This window comes from Salvelinus fontinalis, chromosome 22 (assembly GCF_029448725.1).
Source record: "Salvelinus fontinalis isolate EN_2023a chromosome 22, ASM2944872v1, whole genome shotgun sequence".
Taxonomy (NCBI): domain Eukaryota; kingdom Metazoa; phylum Chordata; class Actinopteri; order Salmoniformes; family Salmonidae; genus Salvelinus; species Salvelinus fontinalis.
The window spans coordinates 33,922,506-33,946,376 of NC_074686.1; the positions used below are offsets into that span (position 1 = coordinate 33,922,506).

Here is a 23,871-nt window from a genome sequence, read left to right on the forward strand (position 1 = left end):
ACTGATTTTGATCTGAATATTGTCCTCAGACTGTTCTGATTAGAAGTGATTTTGATCTGAATATTGTCCACAGGCTGTTCTGATTAGAAGTGATTTTGATCTGAATATTGTCCACAGACTGTTCTGATTAGAAGTGATTTTGATCTGAATATTGTCCACAGGCTGTTCTGATTAGAAGTGATTTTGATCTGAATATTGTCCACAGACTGTTCTGATTAGAAGTGATTTTGATCTGAATATTGTCCACAGACTGTTCTGATTAGAAGTGATTTTGATCTGAATATTGTCCACAGACTGTTCTGATTAGAAGTGATTTTGATCTGAATATTGTCCTCAGGCTGTTCTGATTAGAAGTGATCTTGTTGCAGTGTAAAACTCAAATGACGCGTTGTGCACAAATGGATTCATCACGTGATTTGACAAAGATTTTAATACTCTTTCTTCTTAACAACATGTTAAAAATACACTATTTGTTTTAAAGAATAAGCATCAGAGCAACTTAATGTAAAGCGTTATCAAATCTCCTTTTCACCCTTCAAGTGTCCTGATTCATCTGTCAGTGTTTCTGCTACTAGAAGTATGAATGGATGTGAGGGGTTAACGTCAACCCACAGTGACAGGGTACAAAAGCATGAAATCAGCTGCTAAATGAGCTCTTTTATTCTTCATTAGGGAAGGCCATTTAGCACGATGTAAAGTACTGCCACCAAGGGAGAAATTAAGAAGATAACTGCTCTCAGATCAGTATTTTAGGGATATGGAAGCTTCTGATATACGTCTACACTGAGTGTACAAAACATTAAGAACACCTGCTCTTTCCATGATATAGATGGACCAGGTGAATCCAGGTGAAAGCTATGATCCCTTATTGATGTCACTTGTTAAATCCACTTAAATCAGTCTAGATGAAGGGGAGGAGACAGGTTAAAGAAGGATTTTTAAGCCTTGAGACAATTGAGAAATGGATTGTGTATGTGTGCCATTAAAAGGGTGAATGGCCAAACCAAAATATTTAGGTGCCTTTGAACGGGGTATGATAGTAGGTGCCAGGCACACTGGTTTGTGTCAAGAACTGCAACGCTGCTGGGTTTTTCATGTTCAACAGTTTGCCATGTGTATCAAGAATGGTCCACCACCTAAAGGACATAATTTCGACACCTTGTAGTCCACGCCCCGATGAATTGAGATTGTTCTGAGGGAAATGTTTTGTACACTCAGTGGGCTGTACGTCTTCTTGTAAAGTGATACCAAATTTCCTTTTCACCCTTCAAGTGCCTCTGTCCTGCTTCATCTGTCAGTGTGTCTGTGGGAATAGTATGAATGGATGTGATGGGTTAATGTCCAACAACATTAAATCATCTGCTAAATTAGCACGTTTATTCCTCATTAGGGAAGGACATTTAACATGATGTGAAGTACTGGCAACCAAGTGAGAAATTATCAAAATAACTGTTCTCAGATCAGTATTTCAGGGATATTGAAGCTTCTGACAAACATCTACAGTAATGTAGGCCTTCTACACAGCATCATCTACAGTAATGTAGGCCTTCTACACAGCATCATCTACAGTAATGTAGGCCTTCTACACAGCATCATCTACAGTAATGTAGGCCTTCTACACAGCATCATCTACAGTTATGTAGGCCTTCTACACAGCATCATCTACAGTTATGTAGGCCTTCTACACAGCATCATCTACAGTAATGTAGGCCTTCTACACAGCATCATCTACAGTAAGGTAGGCCTTCTACACAGCATCATCTACAGTAAGGTAGGCTTTCTACACAGCATCATCTACAGTAAGGTAGGCCTCCTACACAGCATAATCTACAGTAAGGTAGGCTTTCTACACAGCATCATCTACAGTAATGTAGGCCTCCTACACAGCATCATTTATAGTAAGGTAGGCCTTCTACACAGCATCATCTACAGTAATGTAGGCCTTCTACACAGCATCACCTACAGTAATGTAGGCCTCCTACACAGCATCATATACAGTAATGTAGGCCTCCTACACAGCATCATCTATAGTAAGGTAGGCTTTCTACACAGCATCATCTACGGTAATGTAGGCCTCCTACACAGCATCATCTACAGTAAGGTAGGCCTTCTACACAGCATCATCTACATTAAGGTAGGCCTCCTACACAGCATCATCTAGAGTAAGGTAGGCCTTCTACACAGCATCATCTAGAGTAAGGTAGGCTTTCTACACAGCATCATCTACAGTAAGGTATGCCTTCTACACAGCAGCGTCTACAGTAATGTAGGCCTTCTACACAGCATCATCTACAGTAAGGTATGCCTTCTACACAGCAGCGTCTACAGTAATGTAGGCCTTCTACACAGCATCATCTACAGTAAGGTAGGCTTTCTACACAGCATCATCTACAGTAAGGTATGCCTTCTACACAGCAGCGTCTACAGTTATGTAGGCCTTCTACACAGCATCATCTACAGTAATGTAGGCCTTCTACACAGCATCATCTACAGCAGATACATGAAGTACTTCCTCTTCGTGTATCTGGGAGAGTAGTAAATTAATATTTACTCTCTCACAGTGTTTAAATGAGCCCTGATGAAGAGTCAGTAAAGGGTTTACTGCTATGAAAGACATTGTCTTTTAGAGAGAGGAAGGAAAACTAGATCATTCTAACCACAATCTCTTCCACAGCAGTTTTCTCTCATTTTTTTCCTCCAGAGATATTACAGTATTTCTCTTTTTATCTCTCTCGCTCGATCCCTCTATCCCTCCCTCCCCCCTCTCTCTCTACCAAACTCACTTTCCTTCATCAGGGTGGTTGGCATGCTGTTTATCACTCAGACACTAATTTATTACAAAGCCCTAAGCTTGAGGGGAAATAATCAAAGATATGGATATTGTGGGGAAATGCTAGCTCATATCCAGTGGATGTGGCTGCTGTTTGAGAGATGAAGCCTCCTTCTATTTCAGGTTGGAATCCCCCCAGTAAATACCAAGCTATGATGTGCGTGACAACACCTTATATGGGTGGCAAGTGTTCACGAGGTGATGAACTATTAGTTTCAGTAGTAGGTAACAGGTCACCAGGACCCGTGACCTTTGACACAATGACAAGTAATTCATAGTGACAGCTTAGTGATTGAGAAAACCAGGGATGGTGGGAGGGAAGAAGGGAGTAAGGGAAGTGTATTAGCCTTTTGACAAGTTGGTAGAGTTAGCTCTGGTCTGCTGCTTCCCTGATAATTTCCCTGTCTGTCCATCTCTCATCTGGACTGATTGTACTGACAGTCAATCTGTCCATCTCTCATCTGACTGGCTGTACTGACAGTCAATCTGTCCATCTCTCATCTGGACTGACTGTACTGACAGTCAATTTGTTCATCTCTCATCAGACTGGCTGCACTGACAGTCAATCTGTCCATCTCTCATCTGACTGGCTGTACTGACAGTCAATCTGTCCATCTCTCATCTGACTGGCTGTACTGACAGTCAATCTGTCCATCTCTCATCTGACTGACTGTACTGACATTCAATCTGTCCATCTCTCATCTGACTGGCTGTACTGACAGTCAATCTGTCCATCTCTCATCTGACTGACTGTACTGACAGTCTGTCTATTAATCTCTCATCAGACTGGCTGTACTGACAGTCAATCTGTCCATCTCTCATCTGACTGGCTGTACTGACAGTCAATCTGTCCATCTCTCATCTGACTGGCTGTACTGACAGTCTATCTGTCCATCTCTCATCTGACTGGCTGTACTGAGAGTCAAGCTGTCCATCTCTCATCTGACTGGCTGTACTGACAGTCAATCTGTCCATCTCTCATCTGACTGGCTGTACTGACAGTCAATCTGTCCATCTCTCATCTGACTGGCTGTACTGACAGTCTGTCTATTAATCTCTCATCAGACTGGATGTAGGGAAAGGGGGATACCTAGTCAGTGTACAACTGAATGCCTTCAACTGAAATGTGTCTTTCTTATTTAACCCAACCCCTCTGAATCAGAGAGGTGCGGAGGGCTGCCTTAATCGGCATCCACGGCACCCGGGGAACAGTGGGTTAACTGCCTTGTTCAGGGGAAGAACGACAGATTTTTACCTTGTCAGCTCTGGGATTCAATCTATCAACCTTTCAATTACTGGCCCAACGCTGTAACCACTAGGCTACCTGCCGCCCCTGTATTGACAGTCTATCTGTCCATCTCTCATCTGACTGGCTGTACTGACAGTCCCTCTGCCTCTCTAGCTCAAGGCCGTTCCTCTGCCTCTCTAGCTCAAGGCCATTCCTCTGCCTCTCTAGCTCAAGGCCGTTCCTCTGCCTCTCTAACTCAAGGCCGTTCCTCTGCCTCTCTAGCTCAAGGCCATTCCTCTGCCTCTCTAGCTCAAGGCCATTCCTCTGCCTCTCTAACTCAAGGCCGTTCCTCTGCCTCTCTAACTCAAGGCCGTTCCTCTGCCTCTCTAGCTCAAGGCCGTTCCTCTGCCTCTCTAGCTCAAGGCCATTCCTCTGCCTCTCTAACTCAAGGCCGTTCCTCTGCCTCTCTAGCTCAAGGCCGTTCCTCTGCCTCTCTAGCTCAAGGCCATTCCTCTGCCTCTCTAACTCAAGGCCATTCCTCTGCCTCTCTAACTCAAGGCCGTTCCTCTGCCTCTCTAGCTCAAGGCCATTCCTCTGCCTCTCTAGCTCAAGGCCGTTCCTCTGCCTCTCTAGCTCAAGGCCATTCCTCTGCCTCTCTAGCTCAAGGCCGTTCCTCTGCCTCTCTAGCTCAAGGCCGTTCCTCTGCCTCTCTAACTCAAGGCCGTTCCTCTGCCTCTCTAGCTCAAGGCCATTCCTCTGCCTCTCTAACTCAAGGCCGTTCCTCTGCCTCTCTAGCTCAAGGCCGTTCCTCTGCCTCTCTAACTCAAGTTCGATATAAGGTGTAGTAGCTGCTAGAGCGCTGCTGAATGCATTCCTAGAACACACACACATTCACAATGAGATGCATTGTGCACAGGCACAGGCACACGCACACACACAGGCACACACACACACACAGGCACACAGGCACACACACACACAATGTACCTTTAAAGTTGATCTTGAAGCCTATGGAGCCCACACTCTCGTCTGATTGGAGATGGAGCCACATCTGATGGGTCATGCTGACAATGAGGTCAGGGACAAAGCTACCTGAGAGACTGGAGGGAGGAAGACAAGAACACACAGTTAGCCTGACACACACACACACTAAACCACACGCTCACACGCGCGCACAGACAAACACACACACACACACACACTCACCCACATGCTCACAGGGGGCTGACTAGTGGAACATGATCAACACACACTATCCCCCTGAATGTAATATGACTAGTGGAACAGGATCAACACACACTATCCCCCTGAATGTAATATGACTAGTGGAACAGGATCAACACACACTATCCCCCTGAATGTAATATGACTAGTGGAACAGGATCAACACACACTATCCCCCTGAATGTAATATGACTAGTGGAACAGGATCAACACACACTATCCCCCTGAATGTAATATGACTAGTGGAACAGGATCAACACACACTATCCCTCTGAATGTAATATGACTAGTGGAACAGGATCAACACACACTATCCCTCTGAATGTAATATGACTAGTGGAACAGGATCAACACACACTATCCCCCTGAATGTAATATGGCACATTTATAACAACATATACCAGACATGGACTAGTCATTGGGCAAAATTCCATAATGGCTGATCCATCTTTAGCCCAACGGGCCGTCGAAATTGAGTTTTTCACGCCAGTATCACTATTTGGCTAATAATGGGGCATTGAGGAAAACTATGGGCCAGTGTGGGGGATCTAACTGGAAGAAAACTATGGGCCAGTGTGGGGGTCTAAAGGATAAAACTATGGGCCAGTGTGGGTAATCTAACTGGAAGAAAACTATGGGCCAGTGTGGGGGGTCTAAAGGATAAAACTATGGGCCAGTGTGGGGGTCTAAAGGATAAAACTATGTGCCAGTGTGCGGGTCTAAAGGAAGAAAACTATGGGCCAGTGTGGGGGTCTAAAGGAAGAAAACAATGGGCCAGTGTGGGGGTCTAACTGGAAGAAAACTATGGGCCAGTGTGGGGGTCTAAAGGAAGAAAACTATGGGCCAGTGTGGGGGTATAAAGGAAGAAAACTATGGGCCAGTGTTGGGGTCTACAGGAAGAAAACTATGGGCCAGTGTGGGGGGTCTAAAGGAAGAAAACTATGGGCCAGTGTGGGGGTCTAACTGGAAGAAAACTATGGGCCAGTGTGGGGGTCTAAAGGATAAAACTATGGGCCAGTGTGTGGGGTCTAACTGGAAGAAAACTATGGGCCAGTGTGGGGGTCTAACTGGAAGAAAACTATGGGCCAGTGTGGGGGACTAAAGGAAGAAAACGATGGGCCAGTGTGGGGGTCTAACTGGAAGAAAACTATGGGCCAGTGTGGGGGTCTAACTGGAAGAAAACTATGGGCCAGTGTGGGGGTCTAAAGGATAAAACTATGGGCCAGTGTGGGGGTCTAACTGGAAGAAAACTATGGGCCAGTGTGGGGGTCTAACTGGAAGAAAACTATGGGCCAGTGTGGGGGACTAAAGGAAGAAAACGATGGGCCAGTGTGGGGGTCTAACTGGAAGAAAACTATGGGCCAGTGTGGGGGTCTAAAGGATAAAACTATGGGCCAGTGTTGGGGTCTAAAGGAAAAAAAACTATGGGCCAGTGTGTGGGGTCTAACTGGAAGAAAACTATGGGCCAGTGTGGGGGTCTAACTGGAAGAAAACTATGGGCCAGTGTGGGGGACTAAAGGAAGAAAACGATGGGCCAGTGTGGGGGTCTAACTGGAAGAAAACTATGGGCCAGTGTGGGGGTCTAACTGGAAGAAAACTATGGGCCAGTGTGGGGGTCTAAAGGATAAAACTATGGGCCAGTGTTGGGGTCTAAAGGAAGAAAACTATGGGCCAGTGTGGGGGTCTAAAGGATAAAACTATGGGCCAGTGTGGGGGTCTAAAGGATAAAACTATGGGCCAGTGTGGGGGTCTAACTGGAAGAAAACTATGGGCCAGTGTGGGGGTCTAAAGGAAGAAAACTATGGGCCAGTGTGGGGGTATAAAGGAATAAAACTATGGGCCAGTGTGTGGGGTCTAATGGAAGAAAACTATGGGCCAGTGTGGGGGTCTAACTGGAAGAAAACTATGGGCCAGTGTGGGGGTCTAACTGGAAGAAAACTATGGGCCAGTGTGGGGGTCTAAAGGAAGAAACTCAGCCGGTGTGTTAGAAAAGTCGATTTCTGGTCCCAGTCCGCCCCTGACATGTGCTATACTATCACACTGCAACATGGGACTGTTCCACAGATAACAACACTCACTATCCCCCTGACTGTAATATGGGACTGTTCCACTGATAACAACACTCACTATCCCCCAGACTGTAATATGGGACTGTTCCACTGATAACAACACTCACTATCCCCCTGACTGTAATATGGCACTGTTCCACTGATAACAACACTCACTATCCCCCTGACTGTAATATGGCACTGTTCCACTGATAACAACACTCACTATCCCCCAGACTGTAATATGGGACTGGCACATTGATAACAACACTCACTATCCCCCAGACTGTAATATGGCACTGTTCCACTGATAACAACACTCACTATCCCCCAGACTGTAATATGGCACTGTTCCACTGATAACAACACTCACTATCCCCCAGACTGTAATATGGCACTGTTCCACTGATAACAACACTCACTATCCCCCAGACTGTAATATGGCACTGTTCCACTGATAACAACACTCACTATCCCCCAGACTGTAATATGGCACTGTTCCACTGATAACAACACTCACTATCCCCCAGACTGTAATATGGCACTGTTCCACTGATAACAACACTCACTATCCCCCTGACTGTAATATGGCACTGTTCCACTGATAACAACACTCACTATCCCCCTGACTGTAATATGGCACTGTTCCACTGATAACAACACTCACTATCCCCCAGACTGTAATATGGGACTGGCACATTGATAACAACACTCACTATCCCCCAGACTGTAATATGGCACTGTTCCACTGATAACAACACTCACTATCCCCCAGACTGTAATATGGGACTGGCACATTGATAACAACACTCACTATCCCCCAGACTGTAATATGGCACTGTTCCACTGATAACAACACTCACTATCCCCCAGACTGTAATATGGCACTGTTCCACTGATAACAACACTCACTATCCCCCAGACTGTAATATGGCACTGTTCCACTGATAACAACACTCACTATCCCCCAGACTGTAATATGGCACTGTTCCACTGATAACAACACTCACTATCCCCCAGACTGTAATATGGCACTGTTCCACTGATAACAACACTCACTATCCCCCTGACTGTAATATGGCACTGTTCCACTGATAACAACACTCACTATCCCCCTGACTGTAATATGGCACTGTTCCACTGATAACAACACTCACTATCCCCCAGACTGTAATATGGGACTGGCACATTGATAACAACACTCACTATCCCCCAGACTGTAATATGGCACTGTTCCACTGATAACAACACTCACTATCCCCCAGACTGTAATATGGCACTGTTCCACTGATAACAACACTCACTATCCCCCAGACTGTAATATGGGACTGGCACATTGATAACAACACTCACTATCCCCCAGACTGTAATATGGGACTGTTCCACTGATAACAACACTCACTATCCCCCAGACTGTAATATGGCACTGTTCCACTGATAACAACACTCACTATCCCCCAGACTGTAATATGGGACTGGCACATTGATAACAACACTCACTATCCCCCAGACTGTAATATGGCACTGTTCCACTGATAACAACACTCACTATCCCCCAGACTGTAATATGGCACTGTTCCACTGATAACAACACTCACTATCCCCCTGACTGTAATATGGGACTGGCACATTGATGGACAATCTTTAAATCAGATTCCACATCAAGTCAATGTTATGGGGGAATATAATAACTTCAAAGATTAATGTTAACATGTACCCCACCACATGAATGTTAACATGTACCCCATCACATGAATGTTAACATGTACCCCACCACATGAATTTGAACATGTACCCCACCACATGAATGTGAACATGTACCCCACCACATGCATGTTAACATGTACCTCACCACATGAATGTTAACATGTACCCCACCACATGAATGTGAACATGTACCCCACCACATGAATGTTAACATGTACCCCACCACATGAATGTTAACATGTACCTCACCACATGAATGTGAACATGTACCTCACCACATGAATGTTAACATGTACCCCACCACATGAATGTTAACATGTACCCCACCACATGAATTTGAACATGTACCTCACCACATGAATGTGAATATGTACCCCACCACATGAATGTGAACATGTACCCCACCACATGCATGTTAACATGTACCCCACCACATGACTCTCATATACAGTGCAGGGAACGCAGAACATCCACAAATAGCATCGTCTGTGTTACACTTAGAATCACAAATTAGAATCACAAAGACCATCTCCACATGTGCGTTTGTTTGATGACCCTAGTAAAGAAAGCAGTTAACTGGCTTTTACAGTCAAACTCATTTGCATTGCGGAATAGACAAACCCCTCCCACACAGTGATATATACTGAACATGTAAACATGGTGGAGTATTTCAGTCTACAATAAATCCCTTTTGTGGGGAAAAACTCATTCTGATTGGCTGGGCCTGGCTCCCCTGCCCAGTCATGTGAAATCCATAGATAAGGACCTAATTCATTTATTTCAATTGACTGATTTCCTTTAATGAACTGTAATTCAGTTCCTTTTAAATTGTTGCATGATATTAATTTATATTTTTTGTTCAGTATAGATCCAGTAAAACGCTCAGCCACTCACACTTGTAGTATCGTCTTGGGGTCACCCACTTCCCCGCCATCACCGATGGTTAGCGTGTCGTAGGCAATCTCCAGGTCAAACTCCTCAAAATTGATTTGAATGACCTGTTGGTGGACAGAAAAAATCAGACATAATGGTTAGCCATGTGTCAAATTGCCTGAATGAACGTTTATGGCTTTCTCATAATTGAATTCCACTGGAACAGCTACAGTAACACAGGAAAGCCGGCTGGAAGGGGCATCAATGTTTCAGAGGAATTTGGCATCACAAAAGAAAGACTGTTGGCATGTGTTTTGAGGATTTATTGAAATACAGTGATAATAGTAAAATAGTCCCTGTAATTGCAGAACAACTAGGGTAAATATACCTTTTGAGGTTAGGCCCAGTACTTAATTAAAGGGATAGTTTACTTGAAAACATATTTGTGTATTTTGTTCATTAGTCAATGATGCATCATCATCACATTTTGTGGATTAATGAAAAAAATTGCCCAATCTAGTTTTTAAGTAAACTGTCCCTTTAAACGTTCCACTGAGAGTGCAGTAAAATATGACGTTCATTTTTTTTGTAGACAGACCAGCTAAGATGAGGTCATTAGAATTAGAATTCTGGTTCATTCCATGGCTCATTATTCTGTTGTCTAGTTATCAAAATCATGACACTAATCTAAGATGAAAAGATGGAAACGGAACATCCTGTTAACTAAATTAAATGCATTTAGTACATAATTAGGGTTGCATCCGAAAAGACAGCTGACAGCCCTCCTCTCTCTCTCTCTCTCTCTCTCTCTCTCTCTCTCTCTCTCTCTCTCTCTCTCTCTCTCTCTCTCTCTCTCTCTCTCTCTCTCTCTCTCTCTCTCTCTCTCTCTCTCTCTCTCTCTCTCTCTCTCTCTCTCAATTCAATTACATTCAATTCAATTCAAGGGCTTTATTGGCATGGGAAACATATGTTAACATTGCCAAGTGAAGTAGATAATAAACAAAAGTGAAATAAACAATACAAATGAACAAAATCAAAATCTCTCTCTCTCTGTCTCTCCCTGTCTCTCTCTCTGTCTCTCTTTCTGTGTGTCTCTGTGTCTCTCTCTCTCAATTTTTCTCTGTCTCTCAATTTATTTCAATTCTCTCTCTCTCTCTCTCTCTCTCTCTCTCTCTCTCTCTGTGTCTCTTTCTTTGTCTCTCTATCTTTATCTATTTCTCTCTCTCTCTTTCTGTCTTTCTCTCTCTCTCTCTCGTTCAGTCTTTCTCTCTCTCTCTCTCTCTCTCTCTCTCTCTCTCTCTCTCTCGTTCAGTCTTTCTCTCTCTCTCTCTCTCTCTCTCTCTCTCTCTCTTGTTCAGTCTTTCTCTCTCTCTCTCTCTCTCTCTCTCTCTCTCTCTCTCTCTCTCTTTCAGTCTTTCTCTCTCTCTCTCTCGTTCAGTCTTTCTCTCTCTCTCTCTCTCTCTCTCTCTCTCTCTCTCTCTCTCTTTCAGTCTTTCTCTCTCTCTCTCTCTCTCTCTCTCTCTCTCTCTCTCTCTCTCTCTCTCTCTCTCTCTCTCGTTCAGTCTCTCTCTCTCTCTCATTCCCCCAGGAATAAGACAGGCTCCTATCGTCTGTTTTCCTGTGACAGTCCCTCTGGGTATGGATCCATATGGTGAAACAGAAGAAAATAAATAACCTCACATTCGCTAATTACACTAATTGGATCGTGAACAATCCACACATTAAAAATCTAGTTATATCTTTTACCCAATGGTGAATAGTATTATGGAGAGACCCCAGTCCCCACACATGCAGTACATACAAATGTCATGTGCATGTACACTAACAAGTAGATCAGGAAATATAAAATAAATATTAATCAAACACGACTTTTACGAAAGAAAGCAGTACCATCAGGAAACTGTGTATGAATACCACACGCTTAAAACCCATCCCTAACACCAAATGAATAACAAATCATACCAAAGGGCTACATGAATATAATGCTCTCCTCGTGACTCGTCTGTCTTGTATCATCATCTAGAGATAGTTTCTGTCCTCATGAATGATTATTAACCCATTAAGGATGAGATGGAGACAGCCAGGCCTGGTTGATATGGCCCCTTGTTGCAGTGTCACCCAGGGGTGTAAGCAGATTGCTTCCTATCCTCTTGTCTGGAAAGAGAGTCCCTTCGCCTGGTTGATTGATGCCCAGAGAGTTCACCATTTCAGCATGGAGTAATAAAGCTATTTTTAAATGCCGATTACAAAGCACTCAATCCCCACTGCCATCACAAAGGTAATCATGGTGGTTCCCTTGTCAACAGTCATGTAGTGTGTGTGTGTGTGTGTGTTGATGTTTATGTGTGTGTCTGTGTGAGTGTGTGATAGTGATGATAGTAATGATAGTGTCTCAGATCATTATTCTATATGTGTGTGTGTGTGTGTGTGTGTGTGTGTGTGTGTGTGTGTGTGTGTGTGTGTGTGTGTGTGTGTGTGTGTGTGTGTGTGTGTGTGTGTGTGTGTGTGTGTGTGTGTGTGTGTGTGTGTGTGTGTGTGTGTGTGTATGTAGTTGTACCAGTGCAATGCCTGTGTTGTAATACAAACAAGGCGGTTGGGGCCACACTACTACATATTGATCGGCAAAGCAATGATCCCATACACTTGGCTGATAGACCTGAATGAGAGACGAGAGCCCTTCTAGCACCATACACTTGGCTGATAGACCTGAATGAGAGACGAGAGCCCTTCTAGAACCATACACTTGGCTGATAGACCTGAATGAGAGACGAGAGCCCTTCTAGCACCATACACTTGGCTGATAGACCTGAATGAGAAACGAGAGCCCTTCTAGCACCATACACTTGGCTGATAGACCTGAATGAGAGACGAGTGCCCTTCTAGCACCATACACTTGGCTGATAGACCTGAATGAGAGACGAGTGCCCTTCTAGCACCATACACTTGGCTGATAGACCTGAATGAGAGACGAGAGCCCTTCTAGAACCATACACTTGGCTGATAGGCCTGAATGAGAGACGAGTGCCCTTCTAGCACCATTCACTTGGCTGATAGACCTGAATGAGAGACGAGTGCCCTTCTAGCACCATACACTTGGCTGATAGACCTGAATGAGAGACGAGTGCCCTTCTAGCACCATACACTTGGCTGATAGACCTGAATGAGAGACGAGAGCCCTTCTAGCACCATACACTTGGCTGATAGACCTGAATGAGAGACGAGTGCCCTTCTAGCACCATACACTTGGCTGATGCAACAGGAAGCATGTGAGCACCAGGTGGGAGGGGGGCGCTTAGAAAGAGTGCTTTATACACACACAGAGGCACACACACACACACACACACACACACACACACACACACACACACACACACACACACACACACACACACACACACACACACACACACACACACACACACACACACACACACACACACACACACACACACACACACACACATGTACCAGGCACTGGGCCAGCGCCACACACATGGGTCCAATCAGACTCTCACCCATCCCATGTGACAAGGAACCCAGGTCGTTCACACACTCACACCCCTGATTAGAGCTCCACTCAGATGGGCTGTCAGAGTGCCTCTCCATCTCCCCCAGTAGAGATTTCCTGTTGTTCTCATGTTAGAAAGATCCAGCAGGCAGGCAGGGAAATACGTGTGTGTGTGTGTGCGCGCACGCGTGTGTGTGTGTGTGTGTTTGTGTGCGTGTGCGTGTACAGTAAATGTTTTGTACCATTGGCAGCACCATTCTCAGCATTCACTAGTGTAGAGTTTGCCTTGTGTCATGGGCCATCTGTTGGGCACATAGAAGTCTATGAAATTGACAAATCCAAACACTCTTTTTGTTGGTAATAATGTCCAGATTGATGCTTGGATTGGGTGCAGAGCATTCACAAAAACTAGTATTTTTCCAGTAAGCACTGGATCCTATTGAAGCTGATGGAAACCCCCGATAACACTACATGGGCAATTATTGAATGATTCCTCTAGTTTCATGTCAATCACCACAGAGTCTGTTTAATTAAAGGATTAAAACAGACTTTGATTAGAGGAAGTGATGAGAATATTTACATGATCTACCTTGCCTTGGGGAGGCCTCTGCTGCTTGTGCATCTCAAGATTCAATATTCAATTTCAACTTCAAAAACATCAAAATGTGTCTGCGTGCATTTCAACTGCTGGGGATGTCATCAAATAAGACTGTAATGTAGGAGATATTTTATTTATATATTATATATATATTTTTTTACTTCCCACAAGCCACCATCACGTCAGAGCTGGTGGCTTGTGGGATCATGTAAAGCTTGTTTAGAGGTAGTGTGCTGACAGGATTACCAGGGTTAACTGAGCTATACATTAACGAAGCATCTGCTGGGCCTTTCCCAACAATGTTTGTCACCACTATCTCTAGTCCTCTATCTCCTGTCTTCTATCATCTTTGTTAACACTTAGTTTCACTAAGTCCCTCGACACTTTCTACTTTAATTGGAAACGGTGACATTAGTGTATTTGGCAATTTAGAAAGGGCCAAAGTCAAACCCTCTGTCTCTAAGGAGTGTTAGGTCAAAGTCAAACCCTCTGTCTCTAAGGAGTGTTAGGTCAAAGTCAAACCCTCTGTCTCTAAGGAGTGTTAGGTTAAAGTCAAACCCTCTGTCTCTAAGGAGTGTTAGGTCAAAGTCAAACCCTCTGTCTCTAAGGAGTGTTAGGTCAAAGTCAAACCCTCTGTCTCTAAGGAGTGTTAGGTCAAAGTCAAACCCTCTGTCTCTAAGGAGTGTTAGGTTAAAGTCAAACCCTCTGTCTCTAAGGAGTGTTAGGTCAAAGTCAAACCCTCTGTCTCTAAGGAGTGTTAGGTCAAAGTCAAACCCTCTGTCTCTAAGGAGTGTTAGGTCAAAGTCAAACCCTCTGTCTCTAAGGAGTGTTAGGTTAAAGTCAAACCCTCTGTCTCTAAGGAGTGTTAGGTCAAAGTCAAACCCTCTGTCTCTAAGGAGTGTTAGGTCAAAGTCAAACCCTCTGTCTCTATAGAATGTTAGTCAACATAATGGAAACATGTAACATGTTTCACCTTCACCATAACTGCTTCCTGTGAGGTCAATATTCCAACAAACCATCAATTTCTGGAGGCAGACCAATGTGGAGATGTAACAGGATAGGATTTGAGCTCGATGGATGTGGGGGCTAGATAACACACCTCTCTTACTGATAAGCATCTGCACATTCTACACTAGTATGTCGGGTTAATAACTACTCTGATGCAGGGAAGAAGCAGGATGAGTACGTCTATGGCTATGTCCCAATTATCTCTCCTTCCCCCTAAAGTGTGCACTTGTTGGATTTAAAAAGGCAGTGACTGGTAAATGAAAACTCCCTCTAGCCCATGTCTACACTAAAACCTATTATTTTACGTTTCTGGAGAGTAGTGAACGAGTGAACACTTCAGGAGAAAGGAGAGAGAATTGGGACACAACCTATGAGTACTCTGACCCTTGTCCTTCACACAGTAATAAACAGTAATACACATTGGTCATTAACTGAATGTGATTACTTCCAGTGTAGTGATGGTGGCAACTTGACTGTTTGAATACACCTAACAGGCAACAGGATGCACATTGTATCATGGTATGTTCTGCATGATAGGCAATAAAATAAACATTCTATTAACTGTATATTGTCTCTGTATGACGTCTCCCATTGTGTAACGCGGTGTTTACGTTATGACGTAAAAGTTAAGTATTGAGATCAGGCTGGTCTCAAACCCCCCCTGAATTGAACAGTTTTTTATTTTCCCCAGCCATCCGCAAAGGAAAGGCCTTGCAGCAGCAATGACGTTGTATGCGGCTCTAAACTGGCAGAAGCAGGGCGTCCGTTTAAAACATCACAAGAGTGCTGTCGCGGAGAGAGAGAGAGAGAGGTAGGTGGAGTAATGTCGGAAAATTGAATTAAGGCACAGCACCCTGCAATTCTCTCCCGCCAAGGTTAAAACAGGGAACGCAATATAAATAAATTGGTGCTCTAAAATAGTGTCTGACAAAAATAAATGAAGCAATATTGTTCCGTGCTGTAAGCAGCCATTACCAATTTCTTACCTCAAGGAAGAGGGCATTGTGATCTAGCCACTGAGACGCTGCTGCGACATTTCGAAAAGAAATCATTTCACTTTTACATCAATTTTTTTTCAGGGAAGTGATTTGAAGCTCATTACACGTTTTGGGGAAATCATTTCTATAATTAAGAATACTACATGGTTTTTGTCAACATTTACTCGATAATATACAAGACTGAGTTGTTCATTTTAAGGAGCAATAAGGCCACAAGGTTTGTATAAAAAACTGCAGTGTATTGGTTAACTTCTTTTACTAAGTATTGGAGATAGAATTAGGTTTCCCGGACCAAGAGTAAGCCTAATAGTGGACTTAAAAGCAGGTTCAATGGAGAATTTCTGCTTCTTGGTCCAGGAAATCAACCCTTATAGTTTTAAGAGATTGTAGTGGTTGTGTGATGTGTTTTAATGTTGTCAGAACTCGTTTTTAAAGATCCTCCACGAGATCTACGGCACAAATTGAAAAAAGGTAGCTGGAAGCAAAGCTATAACTGTCTCCTTTTCAGTCAGATCAACTTAAAGGGGTTTCTGATGCTAAAACAGACTTGATAGATGAAGCATCATGTGTTACTAATTATTCATATATATATAAAAGTCAACATTTACTGCCAGATTTTGTTTACGTCAAATTAAATCTTGAGGGTCATTTGTCCAAAAATATCTCAACTCTTTCAGAACACTAAATGAAAAAAATACTCTTGATTTATTGAAAACAACATGCCAAAAACCGAGGCCGTGCAGAAACAAAAACGACTTCTCCACAGTTTTTCCGGCTCTGTCCCAGATTTTTAAAAATGGTAAAATGCCAACCCCTAAAAAACCTGTCAAAATGGAGGGAAGGAAGACTACATGGCACCACAAGGCTCCCTCCCTTCCATCCATCATCGCCATGGGAATATGTCCAAACAATTTCATAACAGCCTTCTGAACATTCAGGAGTGTCTCAAAATGTACCTTTAGGGTAAGAAACTAACTGCCAGGACTAAACTTTAAGGCTCTTGTAGGTTTTATGTTTCTGGCCCTGGCCATGGATCCTGTAATAGTCAGGCCAGTGCATTGGTACTCTCATCTAATCAGACGGAGTGCTTGTGGACTGGTCATTGCAGGTTTGTGACAAGGGTCTAGTTTGAATATTTCTAAATTCATCCCTTTCTTCCCACTTGGCACAAACTGGTTGAATCAATGTTATTTATTTGTTATTATTTCATTTACATTTTTTGATATTTTACCTCCTTTTTCTCCCCAATTTCGATCTTGTCTCATCGCTGCAACTCCCCAACGGGCTCGGGAGGTGAAGGTCGAGTCATGTGTCCTATGAAACATGACCCGCCAAACCTCGCCTATTAGCAACCGTCCACTTAACCCAGAAGCCAGCCGCACCAACGTGTCGGAGGAAACACCGTTCAACTGACAACCGAGGTCAGCCTGCAGGCGCCCGGCTCGCCACAAGGAGTCGCTAGAGCATCATGAGCCAAATAAATCGCCCCCCTGGCCAAACCCTGCCCTAACTCGGACGATGCTACGCCAATTGTGTGCCGCCCTATGGGACTCCCGATCACGGCCGGTTGTGATACAGACCGGGATCGAACCCTGGTCTGTAGTGACTCCTCTAGAACTGCGATGCAGTGCCTTGGATTTCTGCGCCACTCGGGAGGCCCCAATCAACATGAACATATTGTGACATGGAATCTAGATGGAAAATACCCATGTATTTGGACTGTTATTTTGAGGGTGGAATTTCAACCACAGGTTTATGTCATCATTCTAACGAATTTTCAACAAATTTTGTATAAAATATGTTGAATTTGTACCTTTGAAACAACGTCTGATCTTCAACGTTATGTCCACTATCAGAAGAAAAAATAGTAGGCTGGACAGCACCTCCTACTGGAAAGTTAATCTATCTACATCTACAGTTGAACTTTGGTCTCCCATACAGGATTTTAACCAAGCCCTGCTTAGATTTGATATTTGATATTTGTTACTGGTTGAGAGGGAGCTGCAATGGATGGATAGCAGCCGTTTTATGGGGTCCTGACCATCTGCTATTTTGTGTGTATTTTTAAGCTGATCGGATCTTTTTTGGTACATAATGTCTCCGCCATAATATCCTATGAACGAAAACAGCTTCTGCAGATCATAACAGCAATCACTAACCTCGATTTGAATGACAATTTCTACTCTGGACGTTCTGCTTACTCTGGACTATGCCCTAATCCCCCGGACTAGGAAGAGGAAGCGATGGTGCAGAAGCAGACGATACTTATCGCTTATCGCATTGTCAATAATGGTCTGCAGCCTCGGGTAAGATTAAGGGGGAAGGGTGTGTCCCTTTGTTAACAACAGCTGGTGCGCAATCTCTAATGTTAAGGAAGTTTTGAGTTTCCTTTTCTGAGTTAGAATACATCATGATAAGCTGCAGACCATACTATTTACAAATAGAGTTTTCATCTATATTTTTCATAGCTGTTTATTTATTACCACAAAATGATGCTGGCACTAAGACCGCGCTCATTGAGCTGTATCGGGCCATAAGAAAAGCATTTTCTGCTGATTTTAGTGTAGGAAAATGTAGTTTTACATCATTTTTACTGAGGTAAAAACTGTGCAACTACGGGCAACAAATAAAAATTAATTAATCAAAGTTTATCACTCCACACACATAAATGCCTACAAGGCTTTCCCTCGCCCTCCCATTGGCACATTTGACCATAAATCTAGCCTCCTGATTCCTACTTACATGAAAAAACGAAACCAGGAAGTACCAGTGATGTGCTCAAAGTTTCACTAGCACAGACTGGAATGTTCCAGGATTTATCCGGTAACAATAAGCAATTTACCACATCAGTCACCGGCTTCATTAATAAGTGCCTAGACGACATCCCACAGTGACTGTACGTACATATCCCAACCAGAAGCCATGGACTACAGGCAACATCCGCACTGAGCTAAAGGCTAGAGCTGCAGTTTTCAAGGAGCGGGACACTAAATCCTACTACGCCCTCCAGTGAGTCATCAAACAGGCAAAGCAGCAATACAGGACTAAGATCGAATCCTACTAGGCCGTCTCTGACACTCGTCATGTATGGCAGGGTTTGCAAACGTGTTATGCCAGGAGAACAACCTGTCCCTCAACTTCAGCAAGACAAAGGAAATGATCGTGGAATACAGGAAACAGAGGGCCGAGCACACCCCCATCCACATTGACAGAGCTGTAGTGGAGCGGGTGGAGAGATTCAAGCTCCTCAATGTCCAGATCACTGAGGAATTAACATGTTCAAAACATACCAACACAGTCATGAAGAAGGCACGACAATGCCTCTTCCACCTCAGGAGGCCAAACATATTGGGCAGATCCTCAAAAAGTTCCATTGAGAGCATCTTGACTGGTGGCATCACCACTTGGTATGGTAACTGTTTGGCATCCGACCTCAAGGCGCTACAGAGGGTAGTGCGTACGGCCCAGTACATCACTGTGGCCAAGCTCCCTGCCACCCAGGACCTCTATATCAGTCTGTGTCAGAGGAAGGCCATAAAAATGATCAAAGACTCCAGCCACCAAAGTCATAGACTGTTCTCTCTGCTAGCGCACTGCTAGAGGTACCAATGCACCACATTTGGAACCAACCTTCTACCCCAAAGCCATAAAACTGCTAAATAGTTCATCAAAGAGCTACCTGGACTATCTGCATTGACACTTTTTACAGTAACTCTTTTGATTCATCACATATGCTGCTGCTACTGTTAATTATGTATCCTGTTGCCTAGTCACTTTACCCCTACCTACAGTATACTGCTGTTACTGTCTATTATCTATCCTGTTGCCTAGTCACTTTACCCCTACCTACAGTATACTGCTGTTACTGTCTATTATCTATACTGTTGCCTAGTCACTTTACCCCTACCTACAGTATACTGCTGTTACTGTCTATTATCTATCCTGTTGCCTAGTCACCTTTACCCCTACCTACAGTATACTGCTGTTACTGTCTATTATCTATCCTGTTGCCTAGTCACCTTTACCCCTACCTACAGTATACTGCTGTTACTGTCTATTATCTATCCTGTTGCCTAGTCACTTTACCCCTACCTACAGTATACTGCTGTTACTGTCTATTATCTATCCTGTTGCCTAGTCACTTTACCCCTACCTACAGTATACTGCTGTTACTGTCTATTATCTATCCTGTTGCCTAGTCACTTTACCCCTAGCTACAGTATACTGCTGTTACTGTCTATTATCTATCCTGTTGCCTAGTCACTTTACCCCTACCTACAGTATACTGCTGTTACTGTCTATTATCTATCCTGTTGCCTAGTCACTTTACCCCTACCTACAGTATACTGCTGTTACTGTCTATTATCTATCCTGTTGCCTAGTCACTTTACCCCTACCTACTGTATACTGCTGTTACTGTCTTGTATCTATCCTGTTACCTAGTCACTTTACCCCTACCTACAGTATACTGCTGTTACTGTTTATTATCTATCCTGTTGCCTAGTCACTTTACCCCTACCTACAGTATACTGCTGTAACTGTCTATTATCTATCCTGTTGCCTAGTCACTTTACCCCTACCTACAGTATACTGCTGTTACTGTCTATTATCTATCCTGTTGCCTAGTCACTTTACCCCTACCTACAGTATACTGCTGTTTCTGTCTATTATCTATCCTGTTGCCTAGTCACTTTACCCCTACCTACAGTATACTGCTGTTACTGTCTATTATCTATCCTGTTGCCTAGTCACTTTACCCCTACCTACAGTATACTGCTGTTTCTGTCTATTATCTATCCTGTTGCCTAGTCACCTTTACCCCTACCTACAGTATACTGCTGCTACTGTCTATTATCTATCCTGTTGCCTAGTCACTTTACCCTACATGTACATATATACCTCAATCACCTCGTGGCCCTGCACAGCGACTCAGTACTGGTACCCCGTCTATATAGTCAAGGTATCATGGACTCTGTACTGGTACCCCGTCTATATAGTCAAGGTATCATGGACTCTGTACTGGTACCCCGTCTATATAGTCAAGGTATCATGGACTCTGTACTGGTACCCCGTCCATATAGTCAAGGTATCATGGACTCTGTACTGGTACAACGTCTATATAGCCAAGTTACCATGGACTCTGTACTGGTACCACGTCTATATAGCCAAGGTATCATGGACTCTGTACTGGTACCCCGTCTATATAGTCAAGGTATCATGGACTCTGTACTGGTACCACGTCTATATAGCCAAGTTATCATGGACTCTGTACTGGTACCCCGTCTATATAGCCAAGTTATCATCAATCAATCAATCAATCAATCAATCAAGTTTATTTTATATAGCCCTTCGTACATCAGCTAATATCTCGAAGCGCTGTACAGAGACCCAGCCTAAAACCCCAAATAGCTAGAATGCAGGTGAACTGGTACCACGTCTATATAGCCAAGGTATCATGGACTCTGTACTGGTACCACGTCTATATAGCCAAGGTATCATGGACTCTGTATTATTAAATATTACTGAAAATGTTCAAGTTAAAATGCCATGGTGTGACCAGTGGTTTCCTTCCTTCCTTTATTCCTTCCTTCCTTCCTTAATTCCTTCCTTAATTGTGGTGATCACAGATCTGACGTGACATGATTGTTGACATCAATGCAGCGAAATCCTTAGTATCACCTATCAGGCGACAGGCGACAGAGGCGACAGAGGCGACAGAGGCGACAGGCACCAGGCGACAGAGGCGTCAGGCGACAGAGGCGTCAGGCGACAGAGGCGACAGAGGCGACAGGCACCAGGCGACAGAGGCGTCAGGCGACAGAGGCGACAGGCACCAGGCGACAGAGGCGGCAGGCACCAGGCGACAGAGGCGACAGAGGCGACAGGCACCAGGCGACAGAGGCGACAGAGGCGACAGGGGCGACAGAGGCGACAGAGGCGACAGGGGCGACAGAGGCGACAGGCACCAGGCGACAGAGGCGACAGGCACCAGGCGACAGAGGCGACAGGCACCAGGCAACAGAGGCGACAGAGGCGACAGGCACCAGGCGACAGAGGCGACAGGGGCGACAGAGGCGACAGGCACCAGGCGACAGAGGCGACAGGGGCGACAGAGGCGACAGGCACCAGGCGACAGAGGCGACAGGCACCAGGCGACAGAGGCGACAGGCACCAGGCGACAGAGGCGACAGGCACCAGGCGACAGAGGCGACAGGGGCGACAGAGGCGACAGGCACCAGGCGACAGAGGCGACAGGCACCAGGCGACAGAGGCGACAGGCACCAGGCGACAGAGGCGACAGAGGCGACAGGGGCGACAGAGGCGACAGGCACCAGGCGACAGGGGCGACAGGGGCGACAGAGGCGACAGGCACCAGGCGACAGAGGCGACAGGCACCAGGCGACAGAGGCGACAGGCACCAGGCGACAGAGGCGACAGAGGCGACAGGGGCGACAGAGGCGACAGGCACCAGGCGACAGGGGCGACAGAGGCGACAGGGGCGACAGGGGCGACAGAGGCGACAGGCACCAGGCGACAGAGGCGACAGGCACCAGGCGACAGAGGCGACAGGCACCAGGCGACAGAGGCGACAGGCACCAGGCGACAGAGGCGTCAGGCGACAGAGGCGACAGAGGCGACAGGCACCAGGCGACAGAGGCGACAGGCACCAGGCGACAGAGGCGACAGAGGCGACAGGGGCGACAGAGGCGACAGAGGCGACAGGCACCAGGCGACAGAGGCGACAGGGGCGACAGAGGCGACAGGCACCAGGCGACAGAGGCGACAGGCACCAGGCGACAGAGGCGACAGGCACCAGGCGACAGAGGCGACAGAGGCGACAGAGGCGACAGGGGCGACAGAGGCGACAGGCACCAGGCGACAGGGGCGACAGAGGCGACAGGCACCAGGCGACAGAGGCGACAGGCACCAGGCGACAGAGGCGACAGGCACCAGGCGACAGAGGCGACAGGCACCAGGCGACAGAGGCGACAGGCACCTGGCGACAGAGGCGACAGGCACCAGGCGACAGAGGCGACAGAGGCGACAGGGGCGACAGGGGCGACAGAGGCGACAGGCACCAGGCGACAGAGGCGACAGAGGCGACAGGCACCAGGCGACAGAGGCGACAGGCACCAGGCGACAGAGGCGACAGGCACCAGGCGACAGAGGCGACAGAGGCGACAGAGGCGACAGGGGCGACAGAGGCGACAGGCGCCAGAGGCGCCAGGCGACAGAGGCGACAGAGGCGACAGGCGACATGCGACAGAGGTGACAGGCGACAGAGGCGACAGGCGACAGGCGACAGAGGCGACAGGCGACAGAGGCAACATGCGACAGAGGCGACAGGCAACAGAGGCGACAGGCGACAGAGGCGACAGGCGACAGGCGACAGGCAACAGAGGCGACAGGCGATAGGGAAGGTCAGTACATGACATTGAATGGAGGGAGAAATTGGTTTGTTCACCTACTTTATGACTGGACAGTAACGTTTTAGCTTCGACAAAACCATGAGTTCAAAGTGAGTATCTAACTTCATATCAAAAGTAACACCCAGTAGAGAACACACACTGTCCCTACGTAAGGGAACAATCAGGCCTGGGATCATGGTATTGTAAAATCTGGGGAATAATGTATCTGTGCTTGATTGAGGTTGCCTGCCACAATGGAACCAACGGAATAGTCCCGTAAGTCTCTCTGTCTTTCCTCAGACTCAAGAAAACAATCAAAGTATTTGAAAGATTTCATTTACAATCTTACCCAGGTCTGTGGTGATACAGTATATGGCACCTGAATATACAGTAATTGAGCCAAAATATACAGATATTCATAAATATTTTTTAAATAATTT

The 23,871-nt window shown here is 45.4% G+C and overlaps 1 protein-coding gene across 5 annotated transcripts in view; it reads right to left on the reverse strand.

The window, feature by feature from the left end:
* Positions 1 to 23,871, reverse strand: part of LOC129820230 (CUB and sushi domain-containing protein 3-like) — an 805,004-nt gene that overhangs the window by 355,305 nt on the left and 425,828 nt on the right. For all 5 annotated transcript variants that reach the window (XM_055877256.1, XM_055877257.1, XM_055877255.1 and 2 more), the window contains 2 exons: positions 9,932 to 10,035; positions 5,046 to 5,158 (listed from right to left, as the gene is read on the reverse strand). In XM_055877256.1, coding sequence (XP_055733231.1) covers positions 5,046 to 5,158; positions 9,932 to 10,035 — 217 coding nt within the window. The remainder of the gene's footprint in view (positions 1 to 5,045; positions 5,159 to 9,931; positions 10,036 to 23,871) is intronic.